This window comes from Erpetoichthys calabaricus, chromosome 3, assembly GCF_900747795.2.
Source record: "Erpetoichthys calabaricus chromosome 3, fErpCal1.3, whole genome shotgun sequence".
Classification (NCBI taxonomy): domain Eukaryota; kingdom Metazoa; phylum Chordata; class Cladistia; order Polypteriformes; family Polypteridae; genus Erpetoichthys; species Erpetoichthys calabaricus.
Window position 1 is genome coordinate 226,623,859 of NC_041396.2, and position 23,070 is coordinate 226,646,928.

Below are 23,070 nucleotides of genomic sequence, written 5' to 3' on the forward strand. Positions count from 1 at the left end.
CCAGTGCTGCATAATGGAATATGGTATGAAAAATGTCCAAGGAAAAAAGAAAACAATTCTAGTGTTACTAGTGTTAATATCATTAACTTTTACTTCTGGAAAAATTGGTGCACAAAAGGCATTCTCAAAATACTCTGCTTTTTAATGAAGATCTGCCTCTCCCCATCATTCACTGGTCAAGAGTCCTGTCATCAAGTACAGTATTATTCGAATATTTTTTTGAGGAGTATTCCTTTAACATGGCATTTAGTGAAATATGTATTTGTTTGAAATGGAGCATATTCAGATTAAGCAATTAGTGAACTTTATACCAGACTTTCAGATATCTATATAAGAACAGCAAAATCATTCATTTTCATTTTAATAATGCAGCTTATAACTAACTTCAAAACCGATCAAATGGGCTTAAAGCAGAGTTATTGAACAGGCTGCCTACTACTTTGGTGATGATTGTCTACTGCCAGGTTAAACAGCAATATTTAAATACTATTTCAAACTAGTTTAGTATCCACAAATTAAAAGCACATTTGTCCAAAATTAAATTAACCAATTCTGTTGCATGAAAGAAGTAGCTAGATTAAAAAAATGAAAATAAATATAAAGCACTGCTCAGAAATACAACCAGACATTTATTATGTAACTGATAACATTCATTTAGCAAAAAAATAACATTCTCAAACTAGCTACCAAGCAGTTGGACAATTATCATGTTCACTAAATCTTCATTTTCAGACCTAAGACCTGTTCACCCCATGGGCATCACTCCCAACCCTATCTTTCTTTGAACTCCACTGGAAGTATTAACTGAAAAGGCTTTCCTTTTTAGGCCATAGCAGTGTTTATTCCATGCAGCATGCAGTTTACAAATGAGGACACATAATTTCCACAGTTTTTTGGTGTTTCTTGTTTTTATGTAGCCTTAAAAGGTTACATAACAATTATTCATACCTTTTCCTTAGCTATTGCTGGGGGCTGCTTTAAAACTTCTTTTACAGTCTGTATTACCGTCTCTGTCCTCATAGCACTGATAGAACGTACCAGCTCTACTAAAAGCAACTGCTCCTCACTCGCTGTAGGAATAACCTAGAAGGCACAAACCGTTAACTATGGTTAGTTAAATCTTTTTTAAACAAAACAAAGAAAACATCGGCATGTATAAAGAACATCAACACAGTCAGTCCTTGAACAAAAGGACATATCCTACTATGATTGCCTAAGAAAAAAGAAACCTACATATGATTATTACAGTAATTAATTGAGGTCTTCAAAACTGATTCACCAGACTTCATGCTGTTAAAATGTGAATCATGTATTCAGGGACAATAATCTAAAAAAAGGAAAGTGCAATCAAGATAGAAAACTGAAAGCATTTCTTCACAAAATGGGATACATGAAATTATTTTAAAAATGCAACTATTAAGTAACCAATCAGACTTATTTAACTCAATGGTTGTCTCTCATCTAAAAAATATTAGTTGTTTTTAGAAATTGGAAAAACACTTTTACCAACTCTATAAACAGATAAAGGGAATTAAGACTCTGAGTTTGCTGGAGAAAAAATATTTTATTATCTGGCTAATTACTCTGTAGTCTCACCGTTAATTGCTGCAGACCCAGGCCTTCGGATTACAAACCGGCTGTCTCATCTCCCTGCTCTGTGATTCTATGTGTGTGCTGTCAGGCTGGCTGTCTGTCTGCTGAAAGCTCCTAAGCGCCTGGACTGTTGCACACACCCTACCATGTTATGGAACACAAACATTACTTTTTGGTAAATATCTGCTTTACTATTTGCAGGCAGCTGTATCCATGCTTTCAAACCTCACAATGGCTTGTAATGCAATGTCACTAAAGTAAAGAGGTTAGTGCTTATCTTATTGATTTGCTAATATGGTTTGCTCTTTAAAAATATAGTTTAAGAAATTACTTTATTAATCTGATATGACATAAAGTAGTACAATGCATTAAAAAGCATTATACCATGACATTTTATTTACACACAAAATAAAAAATTTAATGTAAATATATTTGATTATGGCAAGGCTGTCGATTTACCAGTCGATCTACGTTCCTACCCTCACCTATGGCCACGAGCTTTGGGTAGTGACCGAAAGAGCAAGATTGCAGATACAAGCGGCTGAAATGAGTTTTCTCCGCAGGGTGGCTGGACTTTCCCTTAGAGATAGGGTGTGGAGTTCAGTTATTTGGGAGAGACTCGGAGTAGAGTCGCTGCTCCTCCGCATTGAGAGTATCCAGTTGAGGTGGTTTGGCCATCTGGTCAGGATGCCCCTGGATGCCTCCCTAGGGGGGTGTTACGGGTATGTCCCACTGAGAGAAGGCCACGGGGCAGACCCAGGACACGCTGGAGGGATTATATCTCCCGGCTGGCCTGGGAACACCTCAGGGTCCCCTCAGAGGAGCTGAAGGAGGTGGACAGGGAGAGGGAGGTCTGGGCTTCCCTGCTTAGGCTACTGCCCCCGCAACCTGACTTCGGATAAGCAGTGGATAATGGATGGATGGATATTTGATTATAAAAAGATATAAAGGAACTAAAATATTAATAAGAATATATACATTTACAAAATTAACTAAGTGTTGTTATGGACTCAAAAATTTCAGGCTTCATCAACTTAATGCCCTTTACTAAAGTGCAACTGTAGTGATATGGTCATTTCTTTTTGTTGTATCTGGACATTATCTCTCTTACCTATTGCACTAAGGACTGTTCTGCAACTGACATTCTAGTTACCTATTTTTACACTGGAAAACTGGTATTTTTCAGGACATACCTATATGTGTTTGTCAAGAAATATAGAGGATACAGAAGTTAACACCCTTGCTTCCATTTGCAGGTTTAGTACTGGACTAAGGTGCTATTCTCCCCACTTTTTCACAGCTTTCCAGTGATGCCTAATTTCCTCCCATAAATCAAAAACATGGTGCTGATTGTGGCCTAATTTCAAACAAGGGTACTCCTGATCTGGTGTAGGACATATGCTTACTGCTGATAGTGTGGGATCCAGATCCACTCATCCTACAATGCTTTTGATCACTGTTTTGTATAATTATGTGATAGGAAAATAAAGGGTTAATTGGATAAGTTTTATCTTGTCATTATGTTATATACATTTATCACACTGAAACTTTGAAACCTGGCTATAATGAACACACACTGCCATTTAATAAAACCAAAGTCTCTTGGCAGTTTTGACGTGTTTATAAACTTCCTTGCTGATAAAACCATATCAGCTTCAGTAAAATCTCAAAGGTTACTTACCTCTGCTAAAAGACACACACCACCTTCCTTTATTTGTTATATGATTATTTTATGGTACTATAGCCAAAATGAAAGAACAGAGCTGCACGCCTGTGTAAAGTGTTCAAATTACGAATCATTCTACTCTTATATGTATGTTAATTGGCCAATAACAAAGTTGATGTTCTACCTAAACTACGGTATTACAACAAATGTTATGTGTATTTAAAAGACACCAACAGAGGGCTCTTCACTCGATGTAAACAGTATTACTTTAAAAATAGGCATTTTACAGTTTTTTCTTAATTTGTTTTATCCCCTGCTTTTAGATATATTTATAATACTTCAGTTAGATTAGTTTGTTAATGTGACTGCACAGTTAGAACATTTATTAGTTTTTTTTATATATCTTACAAGGAAATGACATAAACAACTGCATTTATTCTAGTGTGTTTTATACCTGTACAAGTTTACAAATGTATGTGTCATTTTCTTTCTGCTCATGGTTCTATGTTCATTCAGTTCCTGTTCCCCCTCCATCTCTGGATGGAGTCCTCAGTCCAAGCCTTAGTGCACAGGCCGCCTTTGAAGTGTCCATCTTGAGCTGCACTTGCTTTGTGGTGTTCTGTGCAAGGGACTTACAGTGTTCTATTTTTTTTTTTTATATAATTGTGTGATAGTTATTGCAGGCTTGTCATGTCTAAATATTCTTTCACAGAAAAAACCCTTTTACTCTGAATCATTTCATTAAATATCAACAACAAATTCCTACAGGCTTAGTCCCAAAAGCAAAATTAGGACAAATAACAAATATTCAAAAGCGATTAGTAGCTAGCTTGCAGTTTCTGAAATTCTTCTTTGAAAGTTTTTTTTTTTTTGTTATGACTGCCTGTGAAAATGAATATCAACTGCATCAATATACTACTGTAATGGCACCACCTTTTAGAAGGAGCCCTCACCCACTTTACGTTTTAAGCACACCCTCAACCAAAAGCAATTCTGTAAACAAAAAATGCTGACGCAATCACTAAACTTCAATCTAACATTCTGTCAGCACCCCCAGGTCTCCCACAAACATTGTTTTCAGTGAACAACTTAGTGCCTTTAGCATTTTTGCCATAATTTTGCCATGATTACAGATACATGACTCCACCACATAATCATATAAATAAGAATTTTGTATAATATGAAACAGAAAGAAAAAAAATCAGTGTAGAAACATAACACAAAATATTAAGTTATTAATTAACAATCAATGCACTATTGACAAGAGAGCACTCATTTTATTGCACATATAAGATAAACCTGAAAATAAGTGCCTCAGGTGCTTTAAAACTCAAAATTAAATCATATTAGGTTCACAAAACCATAAAATGGCAGGTTTTCTTTGTTGAACCAGTGCTATCCATAAATAAAAATGAAGGTGGTGAATACTGTAACTACCAATAGAGCTCCCAATATGTTCAATGACTGTCTGTGAAATTTGTAAAAAGATGTAGTTTTAATTTAAAGATCAGGGAGAGAGTCTGGAGCAAATGTTCACATGTATGAAGAAACATCCTGAGACAAAACAAGAAAAAGGAAAACAGGAGGGCGACTTATGGAAGGGGTGAGTAACTTATAGCGATTTGTGATTTAGTGCAAATTATTTTGTGTTTGTATCAAAGGGAAATCTGAGACAAAAAAATAAAGTAGACTAATGCCATCATAGCATTCCAGTTACTAGACACCCTGAAATGAATAAGCAGATGCAGAAAATGGAGGGGTGAATGCGTAAATCCAGTCTGGGAACTGAGGAACAGGGTGTTTTTTGTTTAATATGAAAAAAAAAAATGCCATGAATTATTTATGATTCATTTGATTGATTAATGGGTGGCTCACATCTTAATATCGTATGTGTTATTCAACTGAGGAAAAACATCAATTTTAGACATAATTATGTTTGGGTATACTGCAAAAAATATGCCATTTTTGTATATTTTTTATTATAATCAAATTTTGACTATCTTAAATAAAAATGCAAAATGGCACACTTCCATTTGTACTCATTCCTACCTTGTTGCGGGATGAGTTTTTTCCATGCTTCCTTTCATTCCACACATACGCAATGGCAGCCATGAAGTGTACACCATGATTCATGGAAATTGGCCCAAGAAGCTCTAGAATCTGTTGCCTAAGATTCTGCCAGAGAGGAAACATTGATTGAAACTCAAGGTGCTAATATATAACAACATAAGTAATCATTTACCTGAGCAATTTATCAACAATTAAAGATACTATAGCTTGCAAAGTAGTTAAATGCTTTGTTAATTTTGTGATTTTGTACCTAAATGCCCATACAGTACCTTTGTGGATCCCAAGTTGATGATAGTAGGTAAAATGGCAGAGGCAGAAGCAGGACGTTCTGAAGTGTCAGCCAAATACAACACACTCCATAAGAGTGTGACAGAGGATATGATGGTATGAAGAATTGAAAGAATACCACTGCGAGCTTCAGCCAAGTGCTTCTGGTCAACATTAACTAGCAACTGCTAAAAAAAAACAAAAAAGTTGATAGGTATAAGTGGATGTAAAAATCTCTGACTAAGAACATGGAAGATAACAAAAAGGATGTCTATTCAAGAGCTGCATAAAGTAATTTACTCCTGTTACATTGTATAATACATTTCACTTTCACCTTTACAGCATATATTAACAAAATTTTTAACAAGTAAAAAATTATGATACAACCCATACAAGCAAAACTGTTTTAATATATCTATTTTGGTCTTTTTTCTTTCTTATACTATAAAATATTTTATTAAATTAGTGGAAACAGAATTAGCTTGATATATTTGCTGAAGCCCTTCTTTTGACTGAGTTGTTTGTATTTCTGCTAGCTATTTTTGTATATATGTTACCGGCAATGTATGAAAAGCAGGCATTGTATAGAATGCCAGGCATTTTTGGGCAAAGTATGAAATATCCGAATTATTTTAATATTATATATACTTTCCCTAGGCATTGTATGTAATACCCAGGCATTATATACAATGTCAAATGCTATTTAGGCAAAGTATTAAAAGAGAGTCATGAAAAGGCTTTTATTGAAAAGACGTATATGAAAAAGAAAGAATTACAAAATAAAGTATAGGACATTCTTATTGAGAAAAACAAGAAAATAAAATATGAACCTACTTGTTGCAACAAGGAAGGAAAAAAATTTATTTTAAATTGCACTAAAATGCAAATGGGGAATTCTCTGTCTGAGGCGAACATCAAAAGTCACATGACATTAGAAACGTCACTAGCGGGAGTATTTTATACTTTGCCACTTTGTCTTTTGGCATTGCATAGAATGCCTAGGAAATGTGTGAAATGTCAATCCAATTTTCGGCATTCTATATATTGCCTAGGCATTCTATACAATGCCTGCATTTCATACATTGCCAGTAACATATTCATTATTCATTATTGACTGAATTTGTGATTTCTTGATTTTTTTTTTTTGTTGAAAATAAAAGTTAAATCCTATACCCTACTACCATACAGATCTGTTTATATTTGGCTATTGATTCAGTGGGAAACACTGATGAAAAGAATCCACAAGTTTTTGTATGGGTTCAAAACTTCAAGCATTTTATAAATTGTACTTGGATGAACTTAATTTATTCTCCAAAGCACTTATTTATAAATGGAATTACAAGGAGATGAAGACACTCCAAGTAGAACTAAGGTACATATGTAATCAAAATAATAAAACTCTTATTGATTCCAGAGGCACATCTAAATGATAATATATAATAAAAACATGCTTGCAATTGCAGGATTCCATCAAACTATGGTTTATACTTTGTGCAACATAATCAACATTTATATTAACACATAAGGTATGTGCAAGCTCTCAGGTATTAATACCACAGGTAAATAGTTGGGAATGCCCATTTTAAGTAGTTAAAAATATAATGGCTTAAGCTCTTCTGAAAACCAGTAAAATATTGATTTTTATTTATTTTTTATTTAAATTTAAAAAACTTACCTGGTGGTACTGAGTAGATGGGTCTAAAAGGCAGTAATGAATTATAGTTGTAATGCCCTCCAAAACAGTAAGAATCATATCTGGAGGAACACTTAATGCCATCCAGACAGGTCTAAATTAGAAATGCAAAAATATAAACATAAGGACAAGGTGATATGGATTATGATTTATGGATATCACCTGTTAATTCACATTTATAATACAACCCCAAAACAGAAAAAGTACAGTATAGACAGTATGGAAAATGCAAAAAAAAAAAAGAAAATAAATGAAGTGATTCTTAAATTTATTTTGACTTTTATTTCATTGCAGACAGTATGAACCCAAGATACTTCATATTTTGTCTGGTCAACTTAATTTTATTTGTTAATATACATCCATTCCTGCATTTCAGGCCTACACACTTTTCAAAAAAAAGTTGGGAACGGTAAAGCATTTACCACTTTCTCATGTCTCCATTCCTTGTCACAACACTTAGTGCCAAAAGGATTCCAAGCAATGAAGCACTTCAAGTGTTTTTTTTTCCCATTCTTCCTGCAAACATATCTTAAGGTGTGTAACAGTACAGGGTCGTTGTCCCTACTAAGGATAGGGCAAGACTACAGGCAGGCCAGTCCAGTATCCATACCCTTTTCTTCCACAGCCTTGCTTTAGTAATGTGTGCAGGATGTGGTTTTGTATTGTCTTTTTGAAAATGTATGGGCGTCCCTAGAAAAGATGTTGTCTTGAAGGAAGTACATGTTGCTCTAAAATCTCAGTGTACTTTTCTGCATTAATGCTGCCATAACAGAAGTAGGCCACCGACACAACTCCATACCATGACAGACCCTGGCTTTTGGGCTTGCTGGTGATAACAGTCTGGACTGTTATTTTCATCTTTGGTCCAGAGCACAAGGCATCCATTTCTTCCAAAACATATCTGGAAAACTGACCACACTAAATGTTTAAACTGTGTGATGGTCCATCCCAGATGCCACCAAGCCCAGACAAGTAGATGCTGCTTCTGGATATGGTTAACATAAGGTTTCTTTATAGCACAGTAAAGTTTTAAGTGGCATTTGCGAATGTAACTCTGTACTGTAGTGCTTGTCAAAGGTTTGCCAAAGTAATCCTTTTCCCAGGTGGTTATATCAGCTATTGATGAGTGACGGCTCTTAATGCAGTGCCATATGAGAGATTAGAGAGCACGGGTGTTCGGCTTAGGCTTGTGCATTGCCCCTTACGCACTGAAATTCCTCCAGAATCCTTGAATTGAAGGAGAAATATGCAAATCCATTCCAATCCTTCTTTGAGGAACATTGTTTTTAAATATCTCAATAATTTTCTCACGCGTTTGTTGACAAACTGGAGAGCCTCTGCCCATCTTTGCTCCTCAAAGACTCAGCCTTTCATGGATTCTCCCATGAAGAGAGTGGTAATAGCTGGAGAGATAGCAGACAACTGGAGAGACAGAAACCAGGGCAGGAAGGTTTAGCTTCCCAAACTGCAGCTTGGACCATGCAGCACTTTGATAACTCCGCCAGAACCCACAGTGGAATTCAATCGAAAGAAGCCAACCCTGAGTGAAGTTGAGATTGTTGTCAAAGTGGCTAGGACCAGCTCAGCACCAGGTCTAGGTGGAGTGCCCTATGTTGTCTTTAAGAGTTGCCCCAGACTCCTGCAGGGACTTTGAAAGATCATCTGAATATGCTCGTTAAGTTAGCAGAGATGGAGTGTAGAGATCCACTCACCTGGTCAGGTATGCGGCAGCCCCCCATCACAGTGTTCATGGACAATCTGATGGTGACCACAACATCAGTACCAGGCTGCATTTGGATCGTCCAAGGCCTAAGAAAGATCTGTAATAGCACATTGATGAGCAGTCACACTCCAAGAATCCAGAAGAGAGTTGGGAACCTGGCTTGTAGCAGTGGACAAGTAAGGGCTGCCAGGAAAGTTCAAAGCCTGGATTTACCAGCATGGCATCCTGCCCCGACACATTTGGCCACTGCTGGTTTATGATGTCCCACTGACCATCATCGAGGGCTTTGAGAGGAAGATTAGCCACTTCTTGCATAGGAGGTTGGGACTTCCTCGTGGTCTAAGCAGCATTGCCTTATACGGGAGTAAGGACAAGCTATGACTCCCCTTCAGTAGCTTATCAGAAGAGTTTATGGTTATCTAGGCAAGAGAGGTGCTGATATACAGAGAATCTAGTGACACCTAGTCTCCTTGGCTGATATAAAGGTGAACATGGGTAAGAAGTGGAGGGCTAAGTCGGCAGGTGACCAGGCTGAAGCACTGCTGCAACACAGTATGTTGGTTTGGGGCAGTTGCATCAAGACGGGTAGGACTTGGTAGCATCTCAAGACCTTGGTATGACAAGGCTCAGGGGAAGATGCCGGCTGGTCGAGGAAGAAGTCCGTACAGGGATGGAGGAAACCCACACCTGTAGGTGGGTTGGGATGTAACAGCAATGGGCATGGACTCGTTGGGAGCAGGTAATGGACCAGATGATCTTGTGGTCAGAGTTGTGGAAAGCTGAGGAACACCAGATTAAATTCCTTATCCAGTCAGTCTACGATGTCTTCCTCAGCCCAACTAATCTCTTCTCCCCTGTATGCCCGTTGTGCCAGGAAAGATACATACATATATATTTTAAATTGCCCAAAAGCCCTGGGGAGGGGACGTTATCGGTGGCACCATGACTAGGTGCTGATTGATCTCACTCAGTAGGCACCAACAACCAGTAAAGCACGCTATTGCTTTTGTTAAGGCCAGAGAGAAGCCTCAACAGAACACGTACCCAACAGGGGAGCTTCTGGGAACAGCCCGGGACTGGCAGCTGAAGGCTGACGTGAGGAGACAGCTGAAATTTCCAAAAACCACCTCTGTGACCACGCTCAGGCCGGACATGGTTTTTGTGTCACAAGTATCAAGGCAGATGGTCCTGCTGGAATTGACTGTGCCCCAGGAAGACCGGATGGGAAAAGCACTCGAGAGGAAGAGAGCTAAGTACGAGGAGCTCATAGGTGAATGCTGAAGCAGGGGATGAAAGTCCCACTGCTAACTCTTTTAGGTTGGCTACTGAGGATTCACTGGCCAGTTGCTCTGCAGGGCCCTCAAGGAGCTGGGGATCATGGGACTGTACAATAAGAGAGCCATCAGGAACATCACTGATGCTGCTAAGAAAGCATCAAGATGGCTGTGGATCAAAAGGAGTGATCCGTGGACCACGTAAGCTACCTAGACACAAGTCGGGGGCTAATCACCCCTGGCTGGGTCGCCTGGGTGTGGGTGTACGATGTTGAAAGAAACACCCAATGATCCCAGGTTACATCACTGATGATGTGCCTAGGTTGTACTGTTAGGTGTGTATTAAATAAGTACCAAATCATGATTGCAATCACCTGATGACATCACCTGTTTGAAATCAAATCATTATTTTTTTTTTTTACCTCATTACTGGCCCTAATTTGTCCCTGTCCCAACTTTTTTTGGAATGTATTGCAGGCCTGAAATGCAGGAATGGATGTATATTAACAAATGAAATGAAGTTGACCAGACAAAACATGAAATATCTTTCATACTGTTTTCAATGAAATAAAAGTCAAAGTAAATTTAAGAATCAGTGTGGTTTTTTTTTATTTGCATTTTCCATACTGTCCCAACTTTTTGTGATTTGGGATAGTAGTAAACAGGAAGCAAAATTATACAACAATCTTTAACAATAAAACCATCTATAAACCTAAAATGTTGACATATGTTGTATAGGCAAAAAACTATAAAAATGCGTAAAGCAATGGTAGCTCTGGAAGTGTGTCAATAGGCCTTTGCAAAAGCCTGTGATTTTGTGCTACAAGTGTTTCATCCAAGTGTTTTTGATATTGTGGATTTCTGTGTTATGTTTTTTGGCATAGTTGTTGTGTGGATGTCTTTTGCTTCTGTAACAATATTATGTATTGTCCTTGGACTTCCTGTCTCCAAGACAGATTTTTCTATGTACCTGTTTTTTGACTTGAAAGAAGTTGATGCCAAATGAGACTTTTATGCTGTTGTAGAAGATGCTAAGTGTCACAAGAGGTTTGCACTAATAATAAATGATGGGGCTTTTTTATTTTTACATGATTTTATGCAACTTGGCCTCTCTCTTTGTCTGGGTCAAATTTTGCAATCAATTCTTTACCCACTTTAACCGAACTGATTTCTTCAAACTTTCCATGTATGCTGATCTCCAGTGACAATGCAATATTTCATCAGTTTTGACCCAGGATCTGCACGTTAATTACATCAAATGTAAATTTGTCTTTTCCTTATATCATACTTTTAGCAAATACACATATATATAGTGCTTTTAGCCAACACACGAGTATATATGAATTTGCAGCATTGGTCACATAGTTAGCGTATTGGAGTTTCAATCAAACGGTCAAAGGGTCAATACCGATGTAGACAAATTAATTTTAAAAAATCATTTTGATTAACTGATATTGAAGTTTTGTCAAATTACTCCAATATGAAAATTAAGCAGCATTGGTCAAGTGCTTAGCGTGTTGGATGCTCAATCAAATTTTCGAAGGTTCAAGAACAATGTGTACAAACTATTTTTTTTTTTAATTTTGAAAATTTTTCATCATTTATATTCAAATTTGGAGAAATTCTCTTTTCAATGATTTGGTGATATTGGCTCAATGGATAAAGTGTTACGCTTTTCTAAGAAAGACTGAGGGTTCAATTCTCCAATAGGCAAACAACATTTCCAGTACTTCACACATGTAATGTTTCACTGTGGTTAGGATTTTCTGAAATGAGAAATTAATATGAATGAATGTTACGTTTCACTTTAAGATTATATGTTTAATTCCACTCTGTTACTGATGTCATTACTGTCAAATCACCTTCCCACCCAAGTCATGGTTTTTGTAATGTGCTGAGGACTGTGTGGCATTAGGGTTTGGTTAATTTTGACTTTCTTGTTAAGACTCAATCCTCTTAATTGCTTCTTTTTTAAAAACTAGAAGCTAAACAAAGAAAAGATGCAGCTAACACAGGGAGGCCTCAAAATCCAACCAGTGTCTTAATTAGAAGCCAAATCTTGGTACTAGTGATTTAATTCCATGTATTATCAGTGGTCATATTCAAGACATTTTTAGAAAAAATTAGATTAACAATTTTGAGTTTTCTTAGTATTGTGGAACATAGCAGATCAATATTTTTCAGAGCTTTACACAATGGACACACGTTTTGCCTAATATTATTGTTTGATTGCTGATTAAGGATATCTTAGAAAAGCAAGTCATTTAAAATTAAGGTAAAAAGTGTGTTTAATTATCCACATTGTGGCTCTCCAAGATCTGTTTTTGCTACCTCTGGTGTAGCGGTATTGCTGCTTATGTCTTGAGCGTCAGCTCATATGGAGCATAAAGAGTTCCACTAATCACCTTAATCAATATTTAATTTGAAATGATTGCCATGAGTATTGTGCGGCATTAGGAGAAAGCACTTAGGGTATAGTAGAGTTCACAAAATGGCATCCAGAAGCAATTCTTTTAGAAAAAGCAACCAAACTCACAGAGAAGCTTCATGAATCATTTTCTTCAGATGTAAGATAGATTTGAAAAAGAAACATCTTCTTGTTATAAGCTGCCTGATATTGGTATTAGGACTGTAACAGTCCACAATACTTTGAATGAAGGAGAGTCTGCTATTTGAAGGAGAACAAAAAGATTTCTAATGTGACTAACAATGACGAACAAACTTGATAGAGCTGTGTCTTGGATACACACTATGTACAGTAAATGTCTACTGCTCTATATATAGCTTGATTTGTGCAATGTGATATTAAAAGTTTGGGTGTTGTCTACAGAACTGAATATAAGGCTATAACTATTAAAGTGATCATTTAGTTTATGGTGACATTTATGATACCTAAAGATAATATGTAACAACTCTCAATTTCAAATATTTTAGAGACTCTACATTAATAAAAGTTATTTCAATAATAAAGGCCACATTGTCATTCCTCAACTGGGCTAATCATAATGACATTTTGTCCAAAATCAATTCATCATCAGTGCTCTACTACTAACCTAGAAAAGCCAGAAATCCCACAACCACAGAAAATCTGACAATTTTTTTTCCTCAAGTACTTCCCAGTCACTCACTTTAACTATATTCTGATGTGCTAAGGTCTTAAGATGGTGAAATTACAATTTAAAATAATAACTGATTCAACTCCATTGTAGTTTAAAATGCTACCTCAATAAACTTAAACCAGTTGATCGAAAAGAAAATTGAACTCACCTGTTGTCTGCCAAACCCATTTCATATCTGTAATGCTGAATTAAATTTTCTAAGTTGCGGCACAACTGCAGTGTAACAGAGGTCACAATTCTTTTAAGAACTTTCCTCATGTAGGGTAGTGTTGCTGTGATCAGATTAATCCACTGAGAGTGCATCTTGCAAGTATAATGCTGGTGCAAGGCCCTTATTACAGCACAGAGGAACATGCCTTGTGAAGTAATTGGTTGAGAGTGCAAATACTGCAGAGACGTCATGGGTTGCTGTGGGTTAATGTGCTCTGCATCTGCGCCAACAAACTCATAGCCACTGTCGATTTCCTCTGGAAGAATTATGACTCTGTGCTCTAAAATGATGAGACTCTGGAGTAGACGCAAAAGCTGTGACTGAAGTGTGCTGCAATTATCTATTTCATCCTCTGAGAAATTAATTATACTGTCCTCTGAGAGACCTTCCTCCAATGAGGTGATGTTCTTGTTAATTGCTTTCTCACCATGCCACTTTTGAGCACTGAAGATAGTTGACAGTATGCAGTGAAGCACTACTTTTTGCACTTTACACTTTGACAGAACATCTGATATAAAGCTTGCAAATCCCTTGGCTGAGCTCTCAGTAACCTTAGTAAGCTCAGTAAAAAGCAGAGTCAGAACCTCAATGCTCATGATCTGCATATTGCGATTCCCTGAAAGGTCCTGTTGGGAACATGGCACATGAGTAGGATAATAGCTGCGCAAAAAGTAGAGGCAGAGAGAAATGATAATCTCAATGAACATTGAGCTGCGGAAAGCATGATTGTGAGAATCAACTGGAATGTGAGTATAAAAGTCTTTTCCCATCACTGATATCCGGTGGCGAGCCAGCAAATTTTGCAGCAGTGAAAGTTGTGGAGTGTATGTGTTATTGATGCTGGTGGTGGCAATGGTGCTAACAAACCCAGAGGGGTTTGCTTTTAGCATTGCAGCAAGAGCTGAAAGTGCATGAAGCGTGCGTGAAGAATCATACAATTGTAAATATAGTAACACATGCTGATACAGAGGATGAATATTGAAACGAATGGGTGAAGCTGTCCTAATTACTCCCGGAGAACCAATATCACTTTCAATTTCAGAAACTTCACCCTCTCCACAGCTATACCAATTTTCTAAATCCAGGCTGTCCCCAAAGAAAATACTAGGCTGTTTAGCTTTCTCAGATTGTAACTTTTTCTTGTCTTCATCCTTCTTCTTATGTGTTTTCAACTTAGGCTTGGCTCCAGGTGATTTATCAGATAGCTTCTCCATAATTTTTCCTTTCAGGCTTAGTTGTAGGCTGCTGTGGCTTCTCTTGCGAGACGCATGTTCATCTGCATGAAGACCCAGTTCTGGAACAGGCTTTGAACCCATAACAATGGAAGGAGAAGAGCTATGTCTGGTAATACCTTCTTCTACTTTCTCATTTGACTCTGAAGAACTTGTAAAGAACTCATGCATACCATTAAGTTCAGACTCTGTGCTTGGCTCTTTAATAGTCACATTTACATCATTATTCAGATCTGAACAGACATTTTTGGAGGGTTCAAACAAACTGCATTCTGATTTAGAAGAGTCGGAGTCTACCTGTTGCCACTCTTCTGTCAATGCTAAACCTTCCTCCAGTGTTTTCTCCACTTGATCTACAATGTCAGACAACACCTGTTGTATAACAACTTCTAAAATGTCTTCCTTCAGACAAACATGAGAGATAGTATCCATGTTGCTTTCTGGAGTCTCTGGAGTGCCAGTACTATCATGTTCTTCAAAGCTGGTATTGTCTGCTGTGGAAGACTGTGAACCTCCAGAATCAAAGCTATGCAGAATTTCTGCTTGTTGGTCAGGCAAATCAAAATCTGCAGAAGCCAGCTGAAGGTTTTCACTGCTGGTACTAAGCAAAGATAAGCTGTCACTAAGTGGATTGACTGTCAGACAGAAGTGTTCCACTTCTTCCAGACAATGCCCTTTCCCATTAGCCTCTTGGGCAGATGTTTCTTTTCTGTCACCAACAGAAACTTTGCTGAAATCTTCAAAAGAAAAAAAAAAGGGATTTCCATATATTTGATAGCTTTTTCCAATAATCTGCTAAAATAATTACCACTACTTGGATTCAAATACTAATTTCTTATGTAAAGAAAAAAAACATTGTTAATATAATTTCCTATACTGCATTTTATTAAAGCACTCTTTACTTGTTAGCATGGAACCACAAATTGGGCTAACATTATATTCTGCAATCCTAAATATAAACAAGAATACTCCTATAGGAGAAATGCTTTATTAAAGAGCAGCCTACCATAATTCTAAAATTAAAAATGGTAAAACTTTAAATGTATGTACAAAATGTTGCATGCATATATAAAAAGTATTTGGTGAACTTCATCAACATGCCACAAGCAAAATGCAAATGCTAAACAAAACACAAAATATCCACCTTAATAAATGGACAAGCATCTTGAGTGTCCTTTATCAGACACAGCCTGGTTACAGTTCTAGTAAAACTCTACTAAAATTAACTAAACTCTTTTAATCTTAAATGGAAACAGTAGAGCTTTTTCTGAAAAACTACCAGAGTCAAACTGTTGATAAACTATATACTGATTTTGAAATTAGCCCACACATTGCCTATAGACCTACTGCAATGCCAGAAGGAAGGCTCAGTGCTTACAAAAGTAAGGCAGTGGTTAACACAGGGAAATAAACCACCAGTATATGCACTCTGAAATAAATGTCTAGCTATAATTTATGAACTTCTGGAGATAGATTCAGACGTTATTTTAAAATAAATAATTATCCTGTCACTTCTCATGTAATACAACTTAGGAACAGTTGTGATGTCCTTATGACAAGCTGACTTGTGAGTTGTGCTGTCACCTGTCAGACATATATATGTCGTGGTTATATGTGCATGTGTCGGCATGTGACATCCAGGTGTTTTTTTTTTTATTAAGTATAACTGATACGGGATATAATCATATAACATTTGCATTTATCACAAATAAATATAACTAACTAAGGCACAGGTTTGCAAATTAATAAAAGATTGGTGTAAAGGACACAACTTAGCAACCTTAGGATGTGATAGACCAAAAAGAAAAAATCAGACAGTATTTTCAAACCTAAGCATAAACCAAAAGCTAACAAGTGATACTAAACTCAGTCTTTTACAATGCAAAGAAAGACTCACTTTCATCATAGTTGATCTCTGTAATAAAGTTTGGCCCTCCACCTTCTTCATGCACACTTTTGGCTCTGCTCCAGTGTCGTTCCGCCTGGACCCGCTGCACAGAGACTCTGTGAGTTTTTGGGTGTAGAAGCAAAAGCAGTAGGGGCTCCAAAACTCTAGCGATATCATGTCTCTGCAGCACCTGGTGAAGCCAGGCTTGGCCTATGGAACAAGTGGACCCATCACAGCTACTCAGACTGTCCAGCATGATGAACAAAGACCTGTGGAATGCATCAAAGTAAGATCCTTTCATTTTATTATACCACTTGTATTACTGACTAAATAAACATATTAATCTGTCTAAATAGATGTAAGAAATATAAAGACATCCACTTGTTGATGAAAACTATAGGATATGATAACGAAATGACATGGATGCTGTATCAATTTAACCTGTTAAAGTATGAAATCTCCAAACTATCAGTAATTTGATTTAGCATAGGGCTCAGCTAAATATTGAGAAGTATGACAGTAAAGGTAATACACACAATATTAAAATTGTGGTATTATATTTGCCACAATATGCAAAATGATTCACACTACTAAATAAAGCATAATAAAATACCATTGGCAAAACAGATGGCACTGGTATCTTACAGCTATAGTAAAATGCACTCACTTCTAGGCTGAATTCTTCAGTCTGTGAAAAATTCTTTCATTCATTCATCTCATGTCTGTGTAAGCCTTTTCTTTGTGTACTCTGGGCTTCCTCCCATAAGTGTTGTGTGTTATGTTAACTGAGATATAAAATGGCATGAATTTGTAACAGTGTGTGTGCATCCATGAGACAGGTGGCCCTATCTGCAGTTCATTCCTTGTTTGAACTCAGCACAGCAAGGTATGCTTTTGAGCCCACCCTTGACCCTGAATTAAAACCTCCCAGTAAACAGACAGATGGACGGAAGAGTAAAAAATGAAAACACTCAATTTACAAATTTCTATGAATAAGGGCACTCCATTCTAAACCATAATGTCAGAATGTCTAACAAATACTACAAGAGATTAATAAAACACTATTGAAAATGATTGCATCAGTTTGTGTTATTACATTTTTTTATATAATTTTTGGACTATGTTAAATTATTTTACATTAAAATATCAAATGTATGGCAGTCTCCAAATCTACAATATTAACAAGTAAACAGGGGCAGAGTCCCAAATAAATAAATAAATCCCGATGAATAATAATTTTATAACCTGACCTGTGTGTCCTTCAGCTAGACCAATGGGACTATAAATAATGCTTAACTGAGACTATAAATAATGCTTAACTGAGTACACTTTCATGGTTTTAAAAAAATCCATTAACAATACAATATCATGTAAAACTCTCACTTACATATGACATAGGTCAAATAAAAGTTTAATTCTTTAAATACATTTTTACCAACACATGGCGAAACAGTCATTTGGTACACACCTATCAAATGTACGGTTGAAAGGGGAAGACTTGTTCACATTTATGTCTCTTGTAAGGTGCCAAAGTACTGAAAATTTGATGTGAGCTTCCAAACGAATTTTCTAAAATGAGATAATATGCAGAAGTTACAGGGGTAGCTAACAAGCACATCTTGCATACTTTAAGCCTGAGCAGCTTCAAAATGCTCCTACTATACTGAAAGAGAAAGAAGAAAAAAACACTTGATTACTTGAGTTTGGAGAACCTTGGAAATTTGATTGTGTCTTCGATGAGCAATATTTAGCTTTTCAATCTAAAATAATTAAACATTGCATCTTATAATTCCTGAACAATAATGATTTAAATGTAATTTACAACCTGATTCAATGTTAGTCTGACATTTTCTTTAATAAATATTAGGTATCTCTATATTCTTCAAAGAAAAGTTGAACACAGCACTCTAATATTCCTATACAAAGCAAGAGGAATTATAAAATATGTCATAACTGCTTAAAGAAAACGGGGATGATCAAAGTGACAAAGGGCATTACCTGTATTAGGACACTGCAAGGCTCAAAAGAAAATAAAGTTGGGGACACAGCATTTCAGGTGTACTTTCTTTATCAGGTGTGTACAGATACCATTACCTATTTTTCTGTTTCACAGGTACACGGTGAAGCACCCCTTTGCAAATGTAATTATGTATGATGCATAAATATATTTCTGACTAATTTATTTTATACATCTGTTGGCAAACACAAGCAGGCTGTTCCTTGAAACAGCCAGCAATAAGGCTGACATATGCTCTGCGGACATGGTCAAGATGTTTAGTTGTCAATGAGTCAAGCATTACAATGGATAGGATGCATAATCTAAGTGACTTGGACTATGATACGGTTGTTGTGCCATAAGATGGTGTGATGAACAAAAAACTGTCCAGCAAGCAGCATATATGTCTGCAAAAACATCTTGTTATCAAAGCAGGTCAGAGGAGCATCACCAGACTCATTAAAGCTAACAGAAAGGCCAGATTGCTGTGTGCAGAAAAGCAGGCTGTTCTGGTACCTAAAGGAGGTCCTTTGCAATAAAGTGCCCACTGATTATGTGTGTATATAGAAATATTTTTTTTAATCCCAGTTGCCCATGTCGTATATATACTATATACAATGTGCATATAAAAATAAAGCTAGATAGGCTCATTGGCTGACTGACAAGTAATTCTTGGCTATTTACAGACAACAAGAATACAAATAAAATAAACAATGTAAAATACAAGATCATTCAGTAAAACCCTCTATACATACTTTACCTTGTCTCTGTGTGTCAGCTGCTGACTAATAACATCTTCACAGATGCTGGAAGATGGGACAAGATTGTGTAGTTGATAGAAAAGCTCTACGCTTCTTTGGTGATGCTGAGGGGTTCCTTCACCCATCTGATCCCATAATGTCAATGCAACATGCTTGCAAAAAAAATGCATAAATCAACTAAAGGAAATACAAAATAAACACTGTGAAAAAAAGCTTTTAATCGTTAACAAAAACAGTCCTCTGGAACCTCTGGTCTACATCTAAATTTCAGACTTCAACCAGCATACTATGCCCACACAGAAGAGACATGGAGAGTTGGTCAGACAGGAAGTAGTTACAACAGAATGAAATAATATAGTAGTGAAATACCAGGACAAGCACACCCTGACAAAAAATGATGTGAAGAGCACAACAATTTCTCCATATTTACAATAGGAGTGACATACAGTGTGACTTTACCAAAATAAATCCATCCATCCATCCATTTTCCAACCCGCTGAATCCAAACACAGGGTCACGGGGATCTGCTGGAGCCAATCCCAGCCAACACAGGGCACAAGGCAGGAACCAATCCCGGGCAGGGTGCCAACCCACCACAGGACACACACAAACACACCCACACACCAAGCACCCCCTAGGGCCAATTTAGAATCGCCAATCCACTTAACCTGCATGTCTTTGGACTGTGGGAGGAAACTGGAGCGCCCGGAGGAAACCCACGCAGACACGGGGAGAACATGCAAACTCCACGCAGGGAGGACCCGGGAAGGGAACCCAGGTCCCCAGATCTCCCAAATGTGAGGCAGCAGCGCTACCCACTGCACAACCGTGCCGCCCACACCAAAATAAATGTAAGATAGAATTCTGCTACTCCAATTGAAAATTTCAAAGCTCAAAGTTCTTATTGTTGTTATCAGCTTTAAAAATTTTGAACTTTAAAAGCTAGAAACAGAATAATTGGAATTCGCTCAAAATCTAATCAGCTCTAAAGACTAATAAGATCACATTGTCTACACAAGTTTTATAAGATTTGGTCTTTTTATTCCCAAGTAAGTTACAGTGTCCTAAGATTTTTACCACAGAAACACTTTCACATATTTTTCTTGATTTTTGTTGATATTTCATGAAAAATATAGCAGTATATTTATAGATAGTACTGCTTTTTAGATGAAAATGCAATAAATGCAACCAATACAAATACCTAATTTAAAGTACTTTTGCAAGGTTTTGAATGATGCAAAAAGCAGTTGTTTTCCAGCCAAGAGTATTCTGCTGTCACTTTTATTATTCAATAAGATTAATACATAAATAAAGGGTGGTGCACTGGTAGCACTGCTGCCTCACAGTAAGGAGATCTGGGTTCACTTCCCAGGTCCTCCCTGCCTGGAGTTTGCATGTTCTCCCTGTGTCTGCGTGGGTTTCCTCCAGGTGCTCCGGTTTCCTCCCACAATCTAAAGACATGCAGGTTAGGTGCATTGGCGATCCTAAATTGTCCCTGGTGTGTGGGTGTGTGTGTGTCCTGTGGTGGGCTGGCGCCCTGCCCAGGATTTGTTCCTGCCTTGCGCCCTGTGTTGGCTGGGATTGGCTCCAGCAGACCCCTGTGATCCTGTGTTAGGATATAATGGGTTGGAAAATGACTGACTGACTGACATAAATAAAGCATCTGCAGTACAAAGGAAAATAAAAAGAGGAAGAAAAATAGCAAGAAGCACTTCTGGAATAAAGATAGTAAAGGGAGCACAGAAGAAGTTAGATGTCTCAGAAATGAGAACGTTGAGATGAACATGTGGAGCTATAAAAAAGGACAGAATAAGAAATGAGACAATCAGATGTACAACAAAAGTGACAGAGATATATCTAAGAAAGTATAGAAAAGAAGGTTGATGTGATGTGATGAGGAGGACAGACAATGAATATGTGGGCACAAGACTGATAAGAATGGAAGTACGGGGGAACAGAAGGCAAGGGAAGCCAAAGTGGGGGTGGATGGATAAAGTAAAAGAAATACTGAAGGAAAAATGCTTGACTGGTGAGGAGGTGCAGGACCAAGCTTTTGGGGAAGGGTGATCAAATTTATCAACACTAAACAGAAGTGAGAAAAGATGAAGAGGGAGAAGAAGATGAAGAAGAAACAAGGCACTCTATGGCATGTAAACAGTGGTTTTCTTTCAGCCAAGAGTATTCTCCTGTCACCTTTACAATAAAATCAATAAAATTAATAAATAAAGCATATACAGTACAGTGTCAGTCATAGCAACATACTGATTTTTATTTGTTTCAGTTGTGTAGTATTCTCCATTTTACATACTGTGCTTGGGAAGTTACTCTGATTCAACACACTGTATAACATTAACATAAATACAAGTGAACATTCATACCACAAAAAAATAACAAGAAGTTCATGTGTTTTCCAAAATCTTCATATCTTGTGAGATGACTAGATATACTAGACTTGACTAGATATATAGACTAGATGACTAGACGACACAGATTTGGCTCCTAAGCAAGCTTTAAAAATTATTTTTTCGTGGCCAAAGACTTTTGTACAGTACTGTTACTTTGCTTTATTTTTTCTCGCATTATTAACTTTTATTCATTTTTTCCTTTAACAAACATAAACTAATATAAAAATTGCTATTTCAATAAAATTACTTGTGATGGTGCCCATTTCTGCTTTTGCAGGGCTATTAGATTAGATTAGATAAACTTTATTAATCCCATGCGGAAATTCAAATACAACAGCAAAAACATAAAAAGCAAGAATAGAGACTTACAGGACAGATAATACAGCCAATCAATCAATGAATCAATAATACAAAATACATACTATGGAAAGCTTATTTTTATATAAGCATTTCCAGAGCTGGGGTAGAGCACTGTCGAGCTCCAATCATTAATTAACCCTGAGGGTTTGCCTCTTAATGTTTCAACGGCATGGCACAGTTACTACAATAAGATCAACATGAAACTACATTTTCAGTCTTTACTGGTTATATAAACGCAGATCTGCAATGAATGTGTCATAACATAAAACTATATATTTTATACTATTGTACGTAACTAGAAACCATGCAGGTCTTCTTTCTTTTGATCTATCAGGAATGATAAATACACTAAAAAGCAGTTTGTGATGTTGACGGATTAAGTTTTAATAAAAATACAATGCAGACTTCTGACATTATTAGGATACATGCAGATATTTTTAAATCAACTTAAAAAATAAATAAATCAAACAAATCAACCACCCCCAGCCAATACTGCTTATACAAAAAAAAGGTTTTACTTGCATGTAAGCATTCAAAGAAAATGACATCTTACCATTCATTGCATTTTAAGTATAGCAGTTCCAAAAGTACTTTGTCTACATTGCTGCAGGGCAAATCAACACAAACCTTGTAACATCTTAAGGAGTTAAATGGACACTAGGGCAAGTGACCTTGGGGGTTACCAGACAGAATTAATATTCTTTAGCCAACACAGAAATGGAAATTATTAAAATTACTAGCTATGCATTGTGTTCTTAAAATGTTGCAGGCAAAGAGTTAACAATTATAATAGTCTAAACCCATTATCTTGC

The 23,070-nt window shown here is 36.8% G+C and overlaps 2 protein-coding genes across 7 annotated transcripts in view; one reads left to right on the forward strand and one right to left on the reverse strand.

The window, feature by feature from the left end:
• Nucleotides 1–21,254, forward strand: part of pgm3 (phosphoglucomutase 3) — a 111,584-nt gene extending 90,330 nt beyond the window's left edge. Inside the window, exon 14 of the transcript XR_007934459.1 lies at nt 21,243–21,254. The gene's annotated coding sequence lies outside the window, so the exon portion shown is untranslated. The remainder of the gene's footprint in view (nt 1–21,242) is intronic.
• dop1a (DOP1 leucine zipper like protein A) overlaps nt 1–23,070 on the reverse strand; it is a 131,370-nt gene that overhangs the window by 37,977 nt on the left and 70,323 nt on the right. For 3 of the 6 annotated variants that reach the window (XM_051924850.1, XM_051924851.1, XM_028797868.2), the window contains 8 exons: nt 19,493–19,645; nt 18,205–18,305; nt 16,746–17,005; nt 13,554–15,585; nt 7,272–7,383; nt 5,599–5,781; nt 5,309–5,434; nt 949–1,083 (listed from right to left, as the gene is read on the reverse strand). In XM_051924850.1, coding sequence (XP_051780810.1) covers nt 949–1,083; nt 5,309–5,434; nt 5,599–5,781; nt 7,272–7,383; nt 13,554–15,585; nt 16,746–17,005; nt 18,205–18,305; nt 19,493–19,645 — 3,102 coding nt within the window. Of the gene's footprint in view, nt 1–948; nt 1,084–5,308; nt 5,435–5,598; nt 5,785–7,271; nt 7,384–13,553; nt 15,586–16,745; nt 17,006–18,204; nt 18,306–19,492; nt 19,646–23,070 lie in introns of all 6 variants that reach the window. The other 3 variants (XM_051924849.1, XM_028797867.2, XM_028797869.2) reach the window with 1 other exon arrangement.